The following is a 21,290-nucleotide window of genomic DNA, read 5'->3' as shown; positions in this document are numbered from 1 at the left end:
AGTTTGTTTGTTTGTTTGTTTGTTTGTTTTATACACACACAGGCCCAAAATGGTGTCACTTAGGGTAAGGCCTCAAGTCATTACCAGGACTTAATAACAGGACCAGGACATAAGCCAGGACATAATAATACCTAACCTAACTGCAGTTTCAAACCCCAGAAATGTAACCTTTACCCAGTTAACATGGGAATTTCCTGGTCAGCACTAGGAAATTTACTGATAGATCCTTTTTGTTCCACTTAGGAGGGTGACCTTGCCTAAAACAGTAGATTTTTGCTAATAATTTCCTTTTTACCACTCCCTCTCTACTTTTAAAACCTTTGCTTTTTTTTTTTTTTTTTTAATTTTTTTTATGTTTATTTATTTTTGCGACAGAGAGAGACAGAGCATGAACGGGGGAGGGGCAGAGAGAGAAGGAGACACAGAATCGGAAGCAGGCTCCAGGCTCTGAGCCATCAGCCCAGAGCCCGACGCGGGGCTCGAACTCACGGACCGCGAGATTGTGACCTGAGCTGAAGTCGGACGCTCAACCGACTGAGCCACCCAGGCGCCCCTAAAACCTTTGCTTTTCTATAGCCCTTTGGAGCTCCCCTCTACTTGCCAGATGGGATGCTGCCTGATCCATTAATTGAATAAAAAAGCCAATATGTTTAAAACTTACTTGGTTGAATATTTGTTATTTAACAAACTATTATCACAGCCTTTAAAGCAGTTCTTAAAGTATGGTCCAAGGATCTTTTGAGGTTTCCTCCAAGATGCTTTTCATGATGTCAAAATTGTTTTCATAAAAATATTAAATGCTATATACCTTTTTTACTCTGTTGACATTTGTAAAAATAATGATGGGTAAAAACGCTGGTGCCTTACTTAGTATGAATCAAAGCAGTGGCACCAAATTGCACTAGTAGCCATATACTTTGCCATCTCCCTGACATGCATTTAAAGGGGAAAAAAGCCAGTTTCAAATAAGAATAGTCCTTGAGGAGGAGCACCTGGGTGGCTCAGTCCGTTGAATGTCTGACTTTGGCTCAGGTCATGATCTTGTGGTTTGTGGCTTTGAGCCCTGCATCGGGCTCTGTGCTGACAGCTCAGAGCCTGGAACCTGCTTCGGATTCTGTGTCTCCCTCTCTCTCTGCCCCTCCCCTGTTCACACTCTGTCTCTCTTAAAAATAAATAAACATTAAAAAAAAATTTTTTTTTTTAAAGAATAGTCCTTGGGGAGCCTGGCTGGCTCTGTCGGTGCAGTGTGTGACTCTTGATGTTGGGTCCTGAGTTCAAGCCCCATTGGGTAGACATTACTTAAAAAAATGAAAAAAATAGTTTTTCATGAAGCAGTAAAAATGATTAATTGCATTAAATTTTTTACTCTTGAGTAAATGTCTCAATATTCTGTGTGATAAATTAGAGGTACAAATAAAGCACTTCTGTTTTAAAGTATGATGGTTATCTCCAGGAAGAGCATCCATGCAATTGTTTGAGTTACAAGATGAACTAGACCCTTTTCTCCCCTTGGGACAACCATTTTCACTTGAAAGAGTGATTGCCAGACACACCATGCCTATTCAGACTCAGGTATCTGGCAGACATTCTCTCAAAAATTAATGAAATGAACCTGTCATTCAAAGAAAACAAATGACAGCATTTACTAACAATGACAAAACTTGAGGTTTCATTTTTTTATTTTTTTAAAAGATTTTATTTTTAAGTAATCTCTACACCCCATGTGGAGCTCAAATTCACGACTCAGATTGAGTCGCATACTCCATGACCGAGCCAGCCAGGCACTCCCAAAATTTCAGGTTTCAAATGAAAATGAGAATTCTGGAAAACATGTATCTACAACTGTGAGCTTGACAACATCCCCGTACTTAAGGAATTCACTGATGAGATCAGTGGTAATATGAGTGTTACACTGTAAAAATGTATGACCTAAATGTAAGAGCTAAAATCATGAAACTCTTAAAGGCGCCTGGGTGGCTCAGTTGGTTGAATGTCTGATTTTAGCTCAGGTCATGATTTCATGGAGCCCTGCATTGGGTTCTCTGATGTCAGCACAGAGCCTGCTTTGGATCCTCTGTCTCCCTTTCTCTGCCCCTCCCCCACTTACATGCACTCTTTTTTCTCTCAAAAATAAACCTTAGGGGCACCTGGGTGGCTCAGTTAGTTAAGCTTCTGACTTTGGCTCAGGTCATGATTTCGTGGCTTGTAAGTTGGCTTGTGAGTTCCAGCACCGTGTTGGGCTTCATGCTGACAGCTCAGAGCCTGGAGCCTGCTTCAGATTCTGTGTCTCCCTCTCTCTGACCCTCCCTTGCTCACGCTTTGTCTCTCTCAGAAGTAAATAAACTTTAAAAAAATTAAAAAAAAAAACAAACCAACATTAAAAAAAATAAAGTCATGAAACTCTTAGGAAATATAGGGGTAAATCTTCATGACCTTGTATTTGGCAATGGATTCTTAATATGAAACCAGAAGTCTAAGCAATGAAAGAAAAAATAAAGAAATTTGGCTTCGTTAGAACTTCAAACTTTTTTTTGAGAGAGAGAGCATGCAGTGAAGGGGCAGAGGGAGAAAGAATTTTGAGCAGGCTCCAAGCTCAGCGTGGAGCCTGATGCAGGGCCCAATCCCACAAACCTGGGATCATGACCTGAGCTGAAATCAAGAGTTGGATGCTCAACTGACTGGGCCACCCAGGTGCCCCAGAATTTCAAACTTTTGTGCATCAATGGACATTATCAAAAGAATAAGATAAAATATTTTAAATCCTACATCTGGTAAGGGTTTATTATCTAGAATATATAAAGAACTCCTACAACTTCAGAACAAAAGAAGAAATGACCTAATTAAAACTAGGCAACATATCAGAATAGACATTTCTTCAAAGAAGATAAGGAAATGGACAGTAAGCACTTGAAAAGATACTCAACATTAGTTGTTAAGGAACTACAAATCAAAACTTCAGTCATATACCACTTTATACCTACTAGGATGGTTACAATAAAAAATAAAACAAAACAACCCACCAGAAACAAAAAATAACAAGTGTTGGTGAGGATGTGAAAAAACTGGAACCTTACGCATTGCTGGCAGTAAAGTAAAATGGTGCAATCATTGGGGTATTTCAAAGGTTTGGTGGTTCCTCAAAAAGCTAAACATACACTTATCATATGGCCCAGCCAACTCCGCTCCTAGGTATACACCCAAAACAATAAAAAAAAGACACAAACATATTTGTATGCCAATGTTCATTGCATGCACCTTTTACAATAGCCAAAAGGTGGAAATAATCTATGTGTCCATCAAAAGATGAAAAGATAAATGAACATACAATGCATAAACTTACAATGGAATAGCTGGCCGTAAAAAGCAATTAAGTTCATATACATGCTGTAACATGGATGAACCTTGAAAACGTTATAAGTGAAATAAGACAGATACACTTATATGAGATATTTAGAGTAGGCAAATTCATGGAAACAGAAACTAGATTAGAGATTACCAACAACTGGGGGAAAGAGAGAATCGGTAGTTATTGCTTAATGGTTACAAAGTTTCTGTTTGGTGTGATGAAAATGTCTTGAAAATAGTTGTGATAGTTGCACAACAGTGTGAATATAATCAATGCTACTGAAATGTACACTTAAAAATGGCTATAATGGCAAATATTATGTTATATATATTTTAGCCCAAGTTTATAAAATGTGGAAAAAAAATGAAATAGAATATGTACCTCAATGAGCTAACAGATATTTTCACACGCAGAATGGATAAAATCATTCATAGATTAAAGATACATTCAAGGGGTAAGAGAAACCAATAAATTTTAATGTAATAAGCATGAGAAGTTGAAGAAGCTACTACTGATCAAGTTTATAAAATAAAAAACTTTTGAGTATCAAATAATAAAAATATCCATAATTGTCTGAAAAGGTCATTAAAAATCTATATAGGGGTGCCTGGGTGGCTTGGTCGGTTAAGCATCCGACTTCAGCTCAGGTCATGATCTCACAGTCCGTGAGTTCGAGCCCCGCGTCGGGCTCTGTGCTGACAGCTCAGAGCCTGGAGCCTGTTTCAGATTCTGTGTTTCCCTCTCTCTCTCTGCCCCTCCCCTGTTCATGCTCTGTCTCTCTCTGTCTCAAAAATAAATAAACGTTAAAAAAAAATTAAAAAAAAATCTATATAAGTCTGGGTTTTCTTTTTATACATTAGCTGAAATAATATATGTAGAAGCAAACATGAAAATGCTACTCTTCTGTTAGTTTAGGAAAATATAGTAGTTAAAAATGTTAATAAGTAATGGGTTTATTTTATTTTATTATTTTTTTACATTTAAAAAAAGTTTTTATTTTTATTTTTTTGAGAGAGAGGGAGAGGGAGACAGAGTGCGAGTGGGGGAGGGGCAGAGAGACAGGGAGACACAGAATCTGAAGCAGGCTCCAGGCTCTGAGCTGTCAGCACAGAGTCTGACGCGGGGTTTGAACTCACAACCATGAGATCAAGACCTGAGCCGAGATCAAGAGTCAGGGGCTTAACAGAATGAACCACCGAGGCACCCCTGTAATCTGTTTATTTTATATTTGAGAGAGTGGGAAAGACAGAGCTTGACCGAGGCAGGGACAGAGAGACAGAAACAGGATCTGAAGCAGGCTCTAGGCTCCAAGCTATGAGCTGTCAGTACAGAGCCCGAGGCGGAGCTCGAACTCAAGACACCGCAAGATCATGACCTCAGCCAAAGTCAGATGCTTAACCAACTGAGCCAACCTGAGTGGCCCTTGGTTTACTTTAAATAAATATTTTAAAAATTTGTTTTAGGGGCGCCTGGGTGGCTCAGTCGGTTAAGCGTCCGACTTTGGCTCAGGTCACGATCTCCCAGTTCATGAGTTCGAGCCCCGCGTCGGGCTCTGTGCTGACAGCTCAGAGCTTGGAGCCTGCTTCACATTCTGTGTCTCCCTCTCTCTCTGCCCCTTCCCTGCTCATGCTCTGTCTTTCTCTGTCTCAGAAATAAATAAACATTAAAAAAAATGAAAGAAAATAAAATTCTAAAAAAAAAATAAATAAAAAAATAAAATAAAATAAAATAAAATAAAATAAAATAAAATAAAATAAAATAAAATAAAATAAAAATTTGTTTTAGGGGCACCCTGGTGGTTCAGTTGGTTAAGCGTCTGACTTTAAGCTCAGGTCATGATCTTGTGGTGTCATGAGTCTGAGCCCCGCCTCAGGCTCTGGTGCTGACAGCTCAGAGCCTGCAGCCTGCTTCAGGTTCTCTATGTGTGTGTGGGTCTCTCTGCCCCTCCCCTGCTCATACTCTGTCTCTCAAAAATAAATAAACATTAAAAAAATTTTTTTAAATTATCTTAATAGACATTTGGTAAATATCAATACATATAGCCCACAAAAGCACAAGTATTTTGGAATCCTCAATAAATCTGAAGATTATAAAAAACTCTTAAATAATTTTAAAAACCACCAATGTATAAATCTATGTTTATTATCAATATTTGCCTTTTAAGAAATAATCAAAAACAATAAAAACGCTTACCTATTAGTGACACCTAGTGGCAACTCAAGTCACCATTAAAGAAAAACATCTTGAATGTCATTTAAGGAAGCGGTATAATTGCGTGCAAATTCAGAACCTAAACCATTCCATTCTAAACCATAGAAAGGAAAGCAAACTACAAAAATTACAAGTATTGCCTTCCATACACACTCAAAGCACTGAATATCTTTTTTTTAATCTTTAAAAGAATTAAAAAATTTTTTTCCATTTTAATTTTTGTGTGTGGGGAGGTGGGGGGTAGAGAGAGAGGGAGACAGAAAATCCCAAGCAGGCTCTGTGCTGTTAGTGCACAGCCTGACACGGGGCTCAAACCCACAAACCATGAGATCATGACCTGAGCCAAAATCAAGACTAAACACCCAGGTGGCCCAAAGCACTGCATTTCTTTATAAATTCTGATGTGCAAACTTCATGAGTAGCTTTTATTTTTTTATTTTTATTTAATTTGAGAGAGAGAGAGAGAGAGAGAACGAGAACATGACCTGGGGAAAGGGGCAGGGGGAGAGAGAATCTCTAATAGGCTCCCAAAATGGGGCTCGACCCTGAGATCATGATGTGAGGCAAAATCAAGAGTCAGACGCTCAACTACTAACCAACCGAGCCACCCAGATGCCCCACCATTCTCTTTCTGTTCAAATAAGCTTTAAGATAAGCTCCCAAGCAATGAGCTTGTAATGTCAGAATCCAACCTGGTCATCAACCTCAACAGCACCCCAACACATAATTCACCATTTACATTCAACCTGAATTTCTCATGTGTCCCCCTCTTCCATCCCTACTGCCCCAACTTCAGACTTTCAATTTATACCTGAACTATGAGGTCTTGTAATACAAATTCCAATTTTAACATGTTGCTCCCTACTCAAATCCTTCCAGGGACTATCCTTTGCTTACAGGATCCCAGGCTTTTTAGCTTTAGCTTGGCATATCCGGCCTTCTATCATCCTTTCAACTTTTTCTGCCTACCTCCAACTTTATGCTCTAGAAGGGTCACCAACTTTTTTCTGTAAAGGGCCAAGTGGTAAATATTTGAGGCTGTAATGGTCACATATTCTTTGTAGCAATGACTCAAATCTGCCACTGTGGTAGAAAACCAACTATATGAAAATATGTAAATTAATCCGCATTCCAATTAAAACTTTATTTACAAGAATAGGCTGCAGGTCAGATTTGACCCACTGGCCAGTTTGCCAACTTTTGCTCTAGAATGAACTGCTTGGTATTTCTTACTTATATTCACAACAATTTGATGGCTAATGGAATGTGCACTAGTATATTCTTGTGTTTTACAACTATTTCAGGTTTAGTTTCTAATAAATCAATGTACTTGTATCTGTATCTAGCCAATGAAAATGCTCTTTGGTGTCTTTTAACAAGTTTAAGAGTATAAAAGGGTTTGAAGGTCAAAGAGTCTGATCTATTTCAACCTTTTCATTTTATAAAAGAGAAAAAATTAAGGCACAGAGAGGTCACCTAGATACTGGTTGGCTAGTGGCAGATATACGGCAGTATACATTATATTATATAATTAACAAATATATTCCATATATTCCATATACTTATATTCCATATAAGTATACATTATTATATACATTATTATACCCTATTAACTATAGTTTCAGAGTTGCTGCCTCCTAGGCTCATTTTACTCTTTTCTTCCAGCATAAACATAGACTCTGAAGATTAGAACTACAGAGATTACAGGATTCAGCATAAATGATCTGATCTAATCCCCATCCTACCCAAAGAGGCGAGATAACTGGCATGACTATGGCAGCAGTCTTCTTTCAGTTCACTGTTCTTTTCTACTTTATAAGGCTGCATGTATGGGCAAAGTGTACTTCAATTAGTGTTCAAGGAATGAGTATTTATGTATGTATATATGTGTTTATTTTTTAATGTATTTTTATAAAAGCCTAGGCAGAACTTAGGTAGGTAAATCCCCTGAGAAATAAAACAATTTTGAATTGTGAATATCATTGGTTCTCTCTGTTCATGTAGATAATCTAAAGTTACCAAGGTATTCACTTCATAGAGAACTTACCCTCATCATCACTACTAGTAGAATGGATCTCAGGACTGGAGTCAGATTGGGATGATGAAAACTCTTCTTTCCATTTCTTCCGCTTCTTTGGTGGTGGCTCAGCCTTTACTTTCAGCTGTTTAACTTTGGGTTTCACTGAAGGGGCTTTTGTAGTTGTAGTTTTTGGTGTCGGAGGATCAGAAGTTTTACTGCTACTACTTGGTTTAGCCTGAACAGTTCTGCAATGTTACAAACAAACTTCATTAACACACTGCAATCTTGTCAGATTAAAATAAATTAGACCAAAAATGAATAACACTAGTGAAAAAAAGTATAATTACCTCACCAACATCTCCAAAATAAAGCCCAAGTCCCATACATCTCCAATGATGATTCCCACCCTCCTCCCGACAAATTCTCTTGAAATACCCTCTAACCACTGACATTCAGTATTCAGTTATTAAGGGACTATTAATTTAATCCCTATTTCTCTCTCTTCACTCCTTCTCTCCCTTTATGAACTAATTTTCCTGAGGATGAAGCTGAACAACAGGTGATCAAAGGGCTTTGGGAAGTAATGCATGATAAACCACAAATAGCCATATGTAGTAACTCTGACCATCTGAAACTCTCAGATTCTTGTGGTAGCAAGTTTTGGTGTGGAGAACAACTACATCTGTCCTAGAGCCCTTCAAGATTTGCTGTGTTAGTTCTGGAGATTTGAGTGGATAAAATTCCATCATAAAAATAAGGTGTACTGCTTTTAATAAGTTGGAATCTTAATCAAACTAGACCTTACCAGCACTAGATTGAGAATATCTAGGGTCATACCCCCTTTTCCCATACAGATCACAGGAATGTGGCTAGGTCAGTTGTCTTCCAGATCCATGTTCCAGACAACCCAGATCACATTAATATATGATAATTCTATTGTACACTTGCCTGGTAATGTATAGGTTTTAGAGTTTTTTCTCAAAATTTATTTCATTTTAAATTTGACACTCCATTTTAATTTTCATTTTATGGATAAAAAAGAGGGCTTCAAAAAGGTTGTGTTACTCTAGGTCATAAAAAGCTGGATTCAAACCTCCTGACTCTAAATCTATTTTCCCTCCATTACATTAGGGTGACACCAAAAGGTTTCTGGGAAAGAAGAGTACCTATCCCACCACAGATGGTCATGAGCTTTATGGCTCCGGTCTCATTACTTCAAAAAGAATCACTTATTGGGGCGCCTGGGTTGCTCAGTTGGTTAAGCGTCCGACTTCAGCTCAGGTCATGATCTCACAGTCTTCAGTTCGAGCTCCACGTCGGGCTCTGTGCTGACAGCTCAGAGCCTGGAACCTGCCTTGGATTCTGTGTCTCCCTCTCTCTCTGACCCTCCCCTGCTTATGCTCTTTTTCTGTCTCAACAATAAATTAAAATATTTTTTAAAAAAAAGAATCACTTATTATAGCAGACACTGAATTTTTAGACTTGTATATAATGAAAAAATGTTAGGCTCTTTAACTGATGTGATTCTTTGTATAAGACATTGTGGGTGTGGGCAGATGACTGGATGGCTCAGTTGGTTCAATGTCTGACTTTTGATTTTGGCTTGGGTTGTGATCCCAGGGTCATGGGATCCACACTGAGTTCGGAGCCTACCAAAGATTCTCTCTCTCTCTCTCTCTCTCTCTGTCTCTCTCTGTTTCTCTCTCTCCCTCTGCTTCTCTCCCCCACTTGTGCTCTCTCTCTCTCAAAAGTTAAAAACAAATTAAAAATTAAAAACAAAAATTAAAAAAAACCATTGCTGGAGCACCTGACTGGTTTGGTCAAAAGAGCATGTGACTTGGGGTCACATACTTGGGGTTCTGGGTTCAAGCCCACGCTGGGTGTAGAGACTACTAAAATAAAATTAACTTAAAATAAGAGACATTGCCAAAAATAAGCCTTTCATATATATATTACATATGAAAATAAATACCTGATAGTTTGTGAAGGCTTACTTCTTGGCTTTTTGGAACACACTCTGACATATTCCTTTTTGTTTGTGTTTTCAATGAACTTCACGTATATCTTTTTGTATTTACTCTTTGCATCTCCAAAATATCCAAGGTACTAAGGAAAGAAACACTATGAATTACATACTTATACATTCTGTACATAAAATATTTGTTGGCTTGACTATTACATTAGCATCCTTTAAGTTTTTCAAAATGCATCTCTGGCCAAGCTACTTTTCACCCTCAATAAAAATGATCTCAGTCTCATTCTTGACTGTAAGCCCTTACATAGAAGCTTACATTTGGCTAATCATTTGGCTAATCATCAGATGCTTACTTACTCAATGCTGTTAAATAACTACATAAGTATAAAAGAATCACTTTTGTAAGTCTTCTGATAAATTGGGATGTTTGATTGGCAGAATAATCAATATAGTAGCAGCCCCTGATTCCGTATGAACTTTTTATAGACTAATAACTAATTCATTTTTTTAAAAAAGGTTTATATATATATATATATGTGTATATATATATATATATATTAGTATAAAGTGATTTAATTTTTAAAAACTGGTATTTACATACTGATTCTGTTTTATAATCAGACTATCAGAGTATTATATTATCAAATTTTATATCAGAAATGCTTAATATAAAATACATTTAATTTAGGGGTGCCTAGGGACGCCTGGGTGGCTCAACTGGTTAAGTGTTTGACTTTAGCTCAGGTCATCATCTCATGGTTCGTGGGTTTGAGCCCCGTGTCGCACTCTGTGCTGATGGTGCAGAGCCTGGAGCCTACTTCAGATTCTGTGCCTCTCGCTCTCTCTGTCCCTACCCCACTTGTACTCTGTCTCCCTCTCTCTCTTTCTCTCTCAAAAAGAAATAAACATTAAAAAAAAATTAGGGGCATCTTGATGGCTCAGTTGGTTAAGCATCTGACTTTGGCTCAGGTCATGATCTCACAGCTCCTGAGTTGGAGCCCCGTGTCGGGCTTTGCGCTGACAGCTCAGAGGCTGGAGCCTGCTTGGATCCTGTGTCTCTGACTCTCCCTGCCCCTCCCCTGCTCTTGATCTCTCTTTATCTCTCTCTCTCTCTCAAAAATAAATATTTAAAAAAATAATAAAAATACATTTAAATTTAAGTCATCCTTTATTTTTCCCAGGATAACTGTTTTGTCAAAAAAACAGGAAGGCTAATATAACCAAGCATTTTACTTACACTATTTGTAGCAGCAAATTCTCTTTGTCCATCTCGAATTTCAGGAACAAACTTCTGTAATAAAGCTTTTTGTACTTTCCAAATAGCTGGGGGTTCTTTTCCTGTTTTTAAAGCCTCCTGTAATATGTGGAATCAGTTACATTTTTAAAAACTGGCAACATATTCTAGATTTATAGAATCTTAGAACTAAAAGAAAAATGAATGACCTATATAGCTATTATTTTTAACCTAGCTGAATTTTTGCAATAATTTTTATAAGGTGGCTATTCAGTCTCTGCTAAAATTCTTCCAGAAACAGGGAGGACACCAACATGTACAGTAGCTCATTACCCTTTTGTGTAACTACTGGAAAGTTTTCCCCTAATGATATTTTGATACATTATTTGTGCAGTTTTACAAGAGTATGTACATATTCAAAAAGACCAGAAACAAATATGCTAAAATATTAACAGTAGTTAATTGTGAATGGAAGGCATATAGACAATTCGAATGTTATATTATATTCCTCATTATACTTTTTAATGCCATTCCTCTCCACCCCAATTCAAAAATAAAATCAAAAGCAAGGAAACAAAAACCCAAAAAATATATTATTTTAAGCACAGCTAAAATTGCCTGGTATGAAATTTACCATTCTACCTATGGTTCTATAATTTGAAATTATGAAAATAAGTGAATTCTGTGTTTATTTTATATTCCTATTACTTTCTTTAAACTCTTAAATAAAAAAAAAATAACCATTTTCTCCAACCCCTTAACAATACAATTGAGTTGGGAGCCTTCAAAAACATTAACATTTCAAAACTGCTCTCATTACTAGCACCTAAATGCAGCATACTGACTAGTCAGAAATATGCAAAACTCAGAAAAAGTCAAAATAATTTTAAACTGCTTTTTCAAAATATCTGACATCTGCTAGTTTGATTTTATTATCTAGCAATTACAACAGAATAACTATAAAAATATAACTTTTTGCAGTTCAAGCCAGAGGCATACTATTAGTCATTATGAAGGCTTAGTATAGGACATGCCCACTAAACTATGACCTTTACACCTGTGAACATTTAAATCACCTTAAAAGTCTCTATGTCTTCTATCTTTACCACAAATTCATCACGCTCTCTGTATTGGCCTTCTCCTCCACTTTCTGTGTTCTCCTCATCTGTAAAACCTTCTATGGCAACAGTGTCCTGTCCTTTTGCAAACTGGTCTGAAGGAAGCCCATCAAGTTCGCAGGGCTTTGGGGGTTCTGCAGAGTTTATATTTTCCAGGATATTTATTGCAGATGAAGTAGAGCAGGGAGGTTCTTGTTTAACTGCACCCACAGTGGTAGAGGTAGCAGTACCAGTAGTATTGGCAGTTGGGCTAGTAGTTGCCACCCGTAGGGCTTCTGAAACTAGATCAAGCAAATGCAAATCAGTAATACAAACAAATATTTACTTGTTTGGAGTAAAATCTGAACAGTGTAAAAAGAAAGACTTGATTATTTTTACCATCAATTGTTTGAAACAATGAACACTATAGTAAGAAATTAAAATATGGCTGTAAATTTCCAAGAAACAAAGTGATAGAATTACATCTGGATGACAATCAGACTGAGGGCCTCCATCAACCTACTCTTACCCCTGAGTCCATTAAGTAGCACAAAGCTATTTTAAGAACAGAAGGGTGCCTGGGTGGCTCAGTCGGTTAAGGGTCCGACTTTGGCTCAGGTCATGATCTTGTAGTTTGTGGGTTCAAGCCCTGCACTGGGCTCTGCGCTGACAGCTCAGAGCCTGGAGCATGCCTTGGATTCTGTGTTGCCCGCTATCTGCCCCTCCCCTGTTCATTCTCTGTCTTTCTCTCTCTAAAATAAATAAACATTAAAAAATTTTTTAGAAGAACAGAGACACAAAAGGGATGCAAGGTAAGAAGGATCAGCTGACCAAAGCTGTGAAGAATTCCTAAAAGAAGAAAAGCAAATTGGATGTGGGAAGGGAAAACAACACCCCAAAATACTTTGAAAAAGCTCTAAGAACTACAGAAATAAAAAGGATTATAAAATAATAACATGAAAAATTGTATGCTAACAAATAAGACGAAATTCCTAGAAAAATGAAAACTAAAAAGGACTTGAGAAGAAATACAATATATGAACAGACCAACAAGTAGGGAGAATAAAAAAATGTTAAAAAGCATCCCACAAAGATAAGCACAGGCCCAAATGGGTTCACAAATAGATTCTACCAATTTTAAGTTAAGTAAGAATTAATATCAATTCATCATAAGCCAAAAAAATAGAAGGAAACACTTCCCGCTTCATTCTATAGAGCCAGTATTATTCCAATACCTAAACCAGACAAAACATCACACACAAAAAACCATAGGATCAGCATCCCTCATGAATATATACACAAAAATCTTCAACATATGAGGAAATCAACCAACATATAAAAAGAATTATACATCATGACCAAATGGGTTTTAACATCTAAAGATCAGTCATCATATTAACATAACAAAGGACAAAACCAAAGGATCATCTCATTAGATGCAGAAAAAGCATTTGACAAAATTCAGCAACATGAATTTAAACACTTTTGTGATAAAAATACTCAACAAGCTGAACATAGGAGGGAACTTCAACCTGATAAAGGGCATCTACAAAAACCCAAAAGCTGACATCAGACTTAATGGTAAAAAACTAGATAGATGCTTTCCCCCAAGAAAGATGTCTGAAGAAATAAATAATCTCTATTTGCAGATGACATGATCTTGTATATAGAAAATCCAAAGGAGGGGCGCCTGGGTGGCGCAGTCGGTTAAGCGTCCGACTTCAGCCAGGTCACGATCTCGCGGTCCGTGAGTTCGAGCCCCGCGTCAGGCTCTGGGCTGATGGCTCGGAGCCTGGAGCCTGTTTCCGATTCTGTGTCTCCCTCTCTCTGTGACCCTCCCCCGTTCATGCTCTGTCTCTCTCTGTCTCAAAAATAAATAAACGTTTAAAAAAAAAAAAATTAAAAAAAAAAAAAAAAAAGAAAATCCAAAGGAATCTCCTAAAAAAACTATTTGAGTTAATAAGTTCAGCAAGTTTTCAGAGTATAAAATCAATATATAAAAATCAATAGTATTTTTTTAAAGTAAGCTCTACACCCAACGTGGGCCATGAACTCACAACCTCAAGATCAAGAGTCACATACTGTACCAACTGAGCCAGCCAGGCGGCCCCAAATGTATTTCTATATACTCGCAACGAACTATCCAAAAATGAATTCAGGGGGGTGCCAGGGTGGCACAGTTGGTTAAGTGTCCCACTCTTGATTTTGGCTCAAGTCATGACCTCACGGTTTGTGAGATGGAGCTCTGTATGGGGATCTGAGCTGACAGCATGGAGCCTGCTTGGGATTCTCTCTCGCTCTCTTTCTCTCTGCCTTCCCACTGTTCACATGAGCACACTCTTTCTCTCAAAATAAATAAATAAATAAACGTTAAAAAAAAAGAATTCAGGAATACAATTCCATTTATAACAGCATCAAAAAAAAATATTTGGGAATAAATTTCAGAAAAATATAAAGCTTCCCTTCTGAAAACTATACACATTGTTCAGAGAGTTCTAGTGTTCAAAAGTCTACTATTATCCAGGAGGAGAGAAAGATATTAACAGATTTTGAGAAGCAGAAAATACATACTGTAATTCCTACTATAACCAGGAAAAGAACAGAAATATTTCATCAAAATAATGAGGGGTTGGGAATACAGGAATGAGACGAGACTGGCCACGTATCAATGATTATTAAAGCTAAGTGATAGGGGTACCTATCACTGGGTGGCTCAGTTGGTTAAGTGTCCGACTTTGGCTCAGGTCATGATCTCACTGTTTGTGAGTTCAAGCCCCCCACTGGACTCGTTGCTGTCAGCACAGAGCCCACTTCTGATCATCTATACCCCCCTCTCTCTGCCCCTCCCTTGCACATGTGCATACACACTCCCTCAAAAAAATAAACACTGAAAAAAATTTTAAAAAAAAACCTGAGTGATACATACATTGGTTTAATTATATCAATCTTTGTTTATATTTGAAAATGTCCATGGGCACCTGATTGGCTCAGTGGGTTGAGCATCTGACTCTTGATTTTGGCTCAGGTCATGATCTCATGGTTGATGGGACTGAGCCCCACTTCGGGATCTGCACTGACAGCATGGAGCCTCCTTGGGATCCTCTCTCTCCCTTTCTCTCTCTCTGCCCCTCTCCTACTTGTGCATACACATGTGCTCTCTCTCAAAATAAATAAATTTTAGGGGTGTCTGGGTGTCTCAGTTAGTTAAGTGTCCGACTCTTGATTTCGGTTCAGGTCATGATCTCACAGTTCACGAGATTAAGCCCTACGTCGGGCTCTGCAACGACAGTGCAGAGCTTGCTTGGGATCCTCTCTCTCTCCCCTCTCTGTCTGCCACTCCCCCCCACCCTGCCCGTGTGCTCTCTCTCCCTCTTTCTCAAAATAAACATATAAAAAAATAAACAAAAAAAGAAAATGTCCAGAGTAAAAAACTAAGCAAATATTTCTTTTAAAAGAATGTATAACTGGGGCACCTGGGTGGCTCAGTCAGTTAAGTGGCCGAATTCAGCTCAGGTCATGACCTTGAGTTTCATGAGTTCAAGCCCCAAGTTGGGCTCTGTGCTGACAGGTCTGAGCCTGGAGCCTGCTTCAGAGTCTGTGTCTCCCTTTGCTCCACCCCTGCTCACACTTTGTGTGTGTCTCTCTCTCAAAAAATAAATATTAAAAAAAATTTTTTTATTTCTCTTTTATTTTTATTTCCCAGTGTATAATTATTTTTATTTTATCAATGGAGCTTTTGCATCCAGACTTTTTAAATTCTCATGTCATCAAATACATTTTCCTTTTCACTGTGAGTTTTTTTTTCCTTTTAATTTTTATTTAACTTTTAAAAAAATTTACATTTAAGTTAGCATATAGTGCAACAGTGACTTCAGGAGTAGATTCCTTAATGCCCCTTACCCATTTAGCCCATCCCCCCTCCCACAACCCCTCCAGTAACCCTCTGTTTGTTCTCCATATTTAAGAGTCTCTTATGTTTTTGTCCCCCTCCCTGTTTTTGTATTATTTTTGCTTCCCTTCCATTATGTTCATCTGTTTTGTATCTTACAGTACTCATACAAATGAAGTCATATGATATTTGTCTTTCTCTGACTAATTTCGCTTAGCATAGTACCCTCTAGTTCCATCCACATAGTTGCGAATGACAAGATTTCATTCTTTTTGATTGCTGAGTAATTAAAAAAATTTTTTTAATAAAAATAAAAGAATGTATAACTTTCAAATTAGTAAAGGGAAACATCTATATATAAATACTCTACGATGCTCTTTTTATGAAGCTTTAAAACAAACCAAAGCTAAGAAGAGTGTTCAGGTGTAGTATAGTATAATATACATAAAAGGGATTAAGAGGTACATACTTCCAGTTATAAAGTAAGTAATGGAGATGAAAATAACAGAAGGAATACAGTCAATAATACTGTATTAATGTTGTATGGTGACAGATTGAGAAATGTATGAAATTGTTGAATCAATAAGCTATGCATTGGAAACTAATATAACATTGTATGTCAAATAAACTTAAAAAAACAAAGGTATAGTATTTAGGGATGCATACACAGGTGATAAAATTACAAAAGAAAAGCAAGGAAGTGATTACCACCCCCAACTAAGATAGTGGTTAGTTCTAGAGGTTATGAGTTGAGTTTAATGTATAATATTCAATTTGGGGGCACCTGGTTGAGCGTCTGACTTTGGCTCAGGTCATGATCTCACAGTTTGTGGGTTCGAGCCCTGCATCAGGTCCTGTGCTGACAGATTGGAGCCTGAAGCCTGCTTCAGATTCTGTGTCTCCCTCTCTCTCTGCCCTTCCCCAACTTGCACTCTGTCTCTGTCTCTCTCTCAAAATACTAATTATTAAAAAAATTAATATAATATTCAAATTTTGTACTTTCTTGTTCTCTAATGAGTAGCATTTAACACCATTAAATTTTATTCTTTGCTCCACACTTTTGGCACATCTCATTGGTTTTGAAATGTAATGCTCCACTGTCCTTTCTAAGTAGTTAATCATTTCAGTTTTGGTTTCTTTTGAAAGCCATGAGTTATTTAGGAGAAGTTATTTAGAAGTTTTAAAAATAAACTTTTTATTTCTTTGTCCTTTTCTTTTTTTCCTTTCAACTATTATTTATAAAATTATTGCATTATAGTCAGGGAATATGGCTTAAGTAATGTCTGCATTTTCAAATTTATAGAAATTGTATGTGTGTTATCTTACATGTCTTATATTTATTTCCATATGTGAGTTATATTTCACAAGAGAAAATATTTTGAAAGAAAACAGATATGGGAAAATATACCAAAACAGTAACAATAAAATTAGTATGGCAATATTAAAAACAGAAATGAGAAATTAAAAGAGAAAAAGATTTTATGAAAAGGAAATTTAACTTAGTACAATTTTATGTACCCGATCACATGGGTTTGAAACATATCAAGTAAACAGTATTAGAGAAACAATCAAACATAGTTGGAAACTTTAACACACCTTTTTCAGGAATCAACAGATCAAGCAATCTAAAAACAAATAAGGATAGGAAGGATTTAAAAAACTGTTTATTATTCAGAATTTCAAACATACATAAAAGTAGAAAATACAAACCCTCAAATACCATAACCCAGTTATAGTAACTACTACGAACATTTTGGTATACTTCTTTCATATCTCCATCACCCATTTTATATTTGCTGGGATAGTTCAAGGCAAATTCTAGACCTGTCATTTAGGTCCAACAAACATAAATTTTCTTATATAACCTAATGTCATGTATTACATTAAACAAAAAAAAGAGATATAAAGGATTTGAACGGCATTACCAAATATAATCTATAGCACATAGTATTCATGAATTATTTATAAAAAATGATCATTTACCAAGCCACTAGCAAACTTTTCATAAATATCCAAAAGCAGGCATTATTGAAGCACTCCTTTGACCAAAATACAGTAGGGCCATAAATTAGTAATAAATGAGTACCAACAACAAAAATAGAAACCTATTAGGAAATAGGCAAAAACACACAATTCTTAATAACTCTTAGGTTAAAAAGGAAATTAAAACTGAAATGACAAAGCATTTAGAAAGGAGTGAGAGCATTACAAATTGAAACCAAAGGCATAGATAGAGCCGGAGTGTGTTGCAATGAAGAAACCTTACACTTTAATGCCATTCATTAAAAAGCAAGGGTATACATATAAAAATAAACTATTAAACTCAAGAAGCCAGAGAGAGAATATTAAATTGAACCCAGGGAAGATAGAGAAATAGAACTGAGTAAAGAAAAAGTGAGTAAGAAAATGAAAGCAGGAATAAATAAAAAGTACACTGGTTCATTGAAAAGAACTATTAAATAGGTAAACTTCACAGAATGATAAGGAAAAAGATTCAAACACATTTGGAGCAAGAAAGAGAACATATGTATAGAAACAGAGGGGATTAAATGCTATGTGCAACTTCATAACAGATTAAAAAAATCTAAATGAAAGGGATGATTTTACTAGAAAATACCATACCTTTAAAAAAATTGATCTTGATAGATTAAACTACCTCAGGAAAAAAACTGGAAAGTCCCAGATATATTCTAAGAAAGTTCTACCAAACCCCTATTATATGTGGTAGGTAAATTTTTTCAAAGCTTAGACAAATATAAAAACTCTCCCAATTCGGAGCGCCTGGGTGGCTCAGTCGGTTGAGCGTCCGACTTCGGCTCAGGTCATGATCTCACAATCTGTGGGTTCGAGCCCCACATTGGGCTCTGTGCTGATAGCTCAGGGCCTGGAGCCTGTTTCAGATTCTGTGTCTCCCTCTTTCTCTGACCCTCCCCTGTTCATGCTCTCTCTCTGTCTCAAAAATAAATAAACGTTAAAAAAATTAAAAAAAAAACAAACTCTCCCAATTCAATGTATAAGACCAGCATATTCCTGACTATAAAAGTGAATATTAAGACAAAAAACGAAAACACAAAACCAAAAATATAGCAATAAAAAGATTAAGGCAAAAAACACTATAAGCATAGGGGCGCCTGGGTGGCTTAGTCAATTAAGCATCCAACTTCAGCTCAGGTTATGATCTCACAGTTTGTGAGTTTCATGTCACAGTTTGAGGCCCTCGTTGGGCTCTATGCTGACATCGCAGAGCCTGGAACCTGCTTGGAGTTCTGTGTCTCCCTCTTTCTGCCTCTCCCCTGCTCATGCTCTGTCTCTCTCTCTCTCAAAAATAAAATAAATATTAAAAAAAAAAACTTAAAAAAAACACTATAAGCGTTAATCTCACTTATGAATCTAAGTGTAAAAATCCTAAATAAAACACTAGCAACTTAAATCTTGCAATGGATTAAAATAATTCAGCATGACCAAGCAGAGTTTATGGTAGAATTTTCTTAAAAAGGTTCAACATTAAGAAATCAAATAAAAGGGGCACCTCAGTCGGTTGGGTGTCTGACTTCAGCTCAGGTCATGATCTCACCACTCGTGAGTTTGAGCCCTGCTTGAACTCTGTGCTGGACAGCTCAGAGCCTGGAGCCTGCTTCTAATTCTGTGTCTCCCTCTCTCTCTCTCTCTCTGCCCCCTCTCCCACTCACACTCTGTCTCTTTCTCTCAAAAATAAATAAATGTTAAAAAAAAAAAAAAAAGAAATGAAACAATATTTTTTTAAGGGGTGCCTGAGTGGCTTGCTCAGTTGGTTGAGTGTCCAACTTTTAACTTCAGCTCAGGTCATGATTGATCCCAAGGTCATGAGATTGAGCCCCATTTGGGCTCCACACTGAGCATGCATGGTGCCTGCTTGGGATTCTCTCTCTCCCTCTCTTTCTGCTCCTCTCTCACTCACTCTTTCTCTCTCTCCCAAAATAAAAAAACACTAAAAAAAAAATAATAATTACATTAAAATGAATGGAAATATGTAAATTCTCAGCAGAGAAACAGAAACTAGAAAAAAGAACCCAAAACAAATTTTATAATTTAAAAAATATCTGAAATAAAAAATTCACTGGATGGGATCGGTAACAGAATTGAGAAGGCTGAAAAATCAATGAACTGTAAGATAGGCCAATAGAAATTATACAATGTTTAGAACAGAGAGGAAAAGAAGATTGAAAAAAATGAACAGAATGTCAGGAACAATATCAAAAGGTTTTACATTTGTGTCACTGAAGTGTCACTGGAGTCCTGTAAGAGAAAAAGATTGGTACAGAAAAAGTAATGTCCCCAAACTCTCAAATTTGGTAAAAGACATACGTTTTGCAGATTTAAGAAGCTCAGTGAACTCCAAACAGGATAAACCCTACCCAGATAAACAATCACATTGCTGAAAACCAAAGAAAAAGAAAAAGTAATCTTTGGGCTAATGGGAAGCAAATGATACCAGAGGGTAACTTGGAACATCAGGAATAAAGGAACCGCAACAGAAATTATAAATATCTGAGTAAATATAATAGGCTCTCTTCCTCCTCTTAAGTTATTTAAAACGTATTTGACTATTGAAAGCAAACCCCTATTAGAGTTTTCAATATATGTAGATAGATGTAATATATATGCCAAATATGTATAACATAAGGGCAAGGGTAAAGGGACCTGTATGGTCGTTAGACTTTGACATTTTACTTGAAATCATAAAAATATTGTTTTAAAATGTTTATTTATTTATTTTGAGAGAGAGAGAGAGTGCAAGTTGGGGAGGGGCAGAGAGGAGAGAGAATCCCAAGCAGGCTCTGCGCTGTTAGGGCAAGGCCCAACGTGGGGCTTGAACCCACCAACTATGAGACCATGACCTGAGCTGAAATCAAGAGTCTGATACTCGACCAACTGAGCCATCCAGGTGTGCCAGAATCATAAAAATATTAATTCTATGTGGATGGTAATCACTAGGTCAAACACTAGAAGCATAGTACAAAAAGATACAGACAGAAAAAGCAGAGATAAATTTAAAAATGAAATACTAAAGTTGAAATATTGTTTTTATAAATTTTTTAATGTTTATTTTTTGAGAGAGAAAGAACTGAAAAAATAATATATAAATAAAAAATAAATAATTAAAGTTTGTGGGACATAGCTAAAGCAGGGCTTAGAGAGAGGTCTGTAACATTAAATGCATATAGCAGAAAAGAAGAGGGGTCTTAACAATTTAGGCTTCTACCAAAAGAAACTAGAAAAATAGGGTATAATAAACCTAAATCAAGCAGGAAAAAGGAAATGACGAGAAGAGCAAAAATCAGTGAAACTGCCAACAAAGGAGAAAAAGAATCAATAAAATTAATAAACTTCTATTCAGACCATGACAAAAAGAGAGAAGACACAAATTACTAACATGAGGAAATACTACCAACGACTCTATGCTGATAAATTTGACATCTCAATTAAAACGGAATGATTCCTTCAAAGATACAAACTACCAAAGCACAGTCAAGAAGAA

The 21,290-nt window shown here is 36.7% G+C and overlaps 1 protein-coding gene across 5 annotated transcripts in view; it reads right to left on the bottom strand.

Moving 5' to 3' along the window:
• The window catches only part of QSER1 (glutamine and serine rich 1), an 80,838-nt gene that overhangs the window by 12,791 nt on the left and 46,757 nt on the right, over window positions 1-21,290 (bottom strand). For all 5 annotated transcript variants that reach the window (XM_042957862.1, XM_042957865.1, XM_042957866.1 and 2 more), the window contains exons 6-9: window positions 11,863-12,185; window positions 10,790-10,906; window positions 9,550-9,683; window positions 7,605-7,822 (exon numbers count right to left, since the gene is read on the bottom strand). In XM_042957862.1, the coding sequence (XP_042813796.1) occupies window positions 7,605-7,822; window positions 9,550-9,683; window positions 10,790-10,906; window positions 11,863-12,185 (792 nt within the window). The remainder of the gene's footprint in view (window positions 1-7,604; window positions 7,823-9,549; window positions 9,684-10,789; window positions 10,907-11,862; window positions 12,186-21,290) is intronic.

The sequence above is a fragment of the Panthera tigris genome, chromosome D1 (genome assembly GCF_018350195.1).
Source record: "Panthera tigris isolate Pti1 chromosome D1, P.tigris_Pti1_mat1.1, whole genome shotgun sequence".
Lineage (NCBI taxonomy): Eukaryota > Metazoa > Chordata > Mammalia > Carnivora > Felidae > Panthera > Panthera tigris.
Note: the sequence above shows the minus strand (reverse complement) of the source record. Positions and strands in the feature narration are given on the sequence as shown.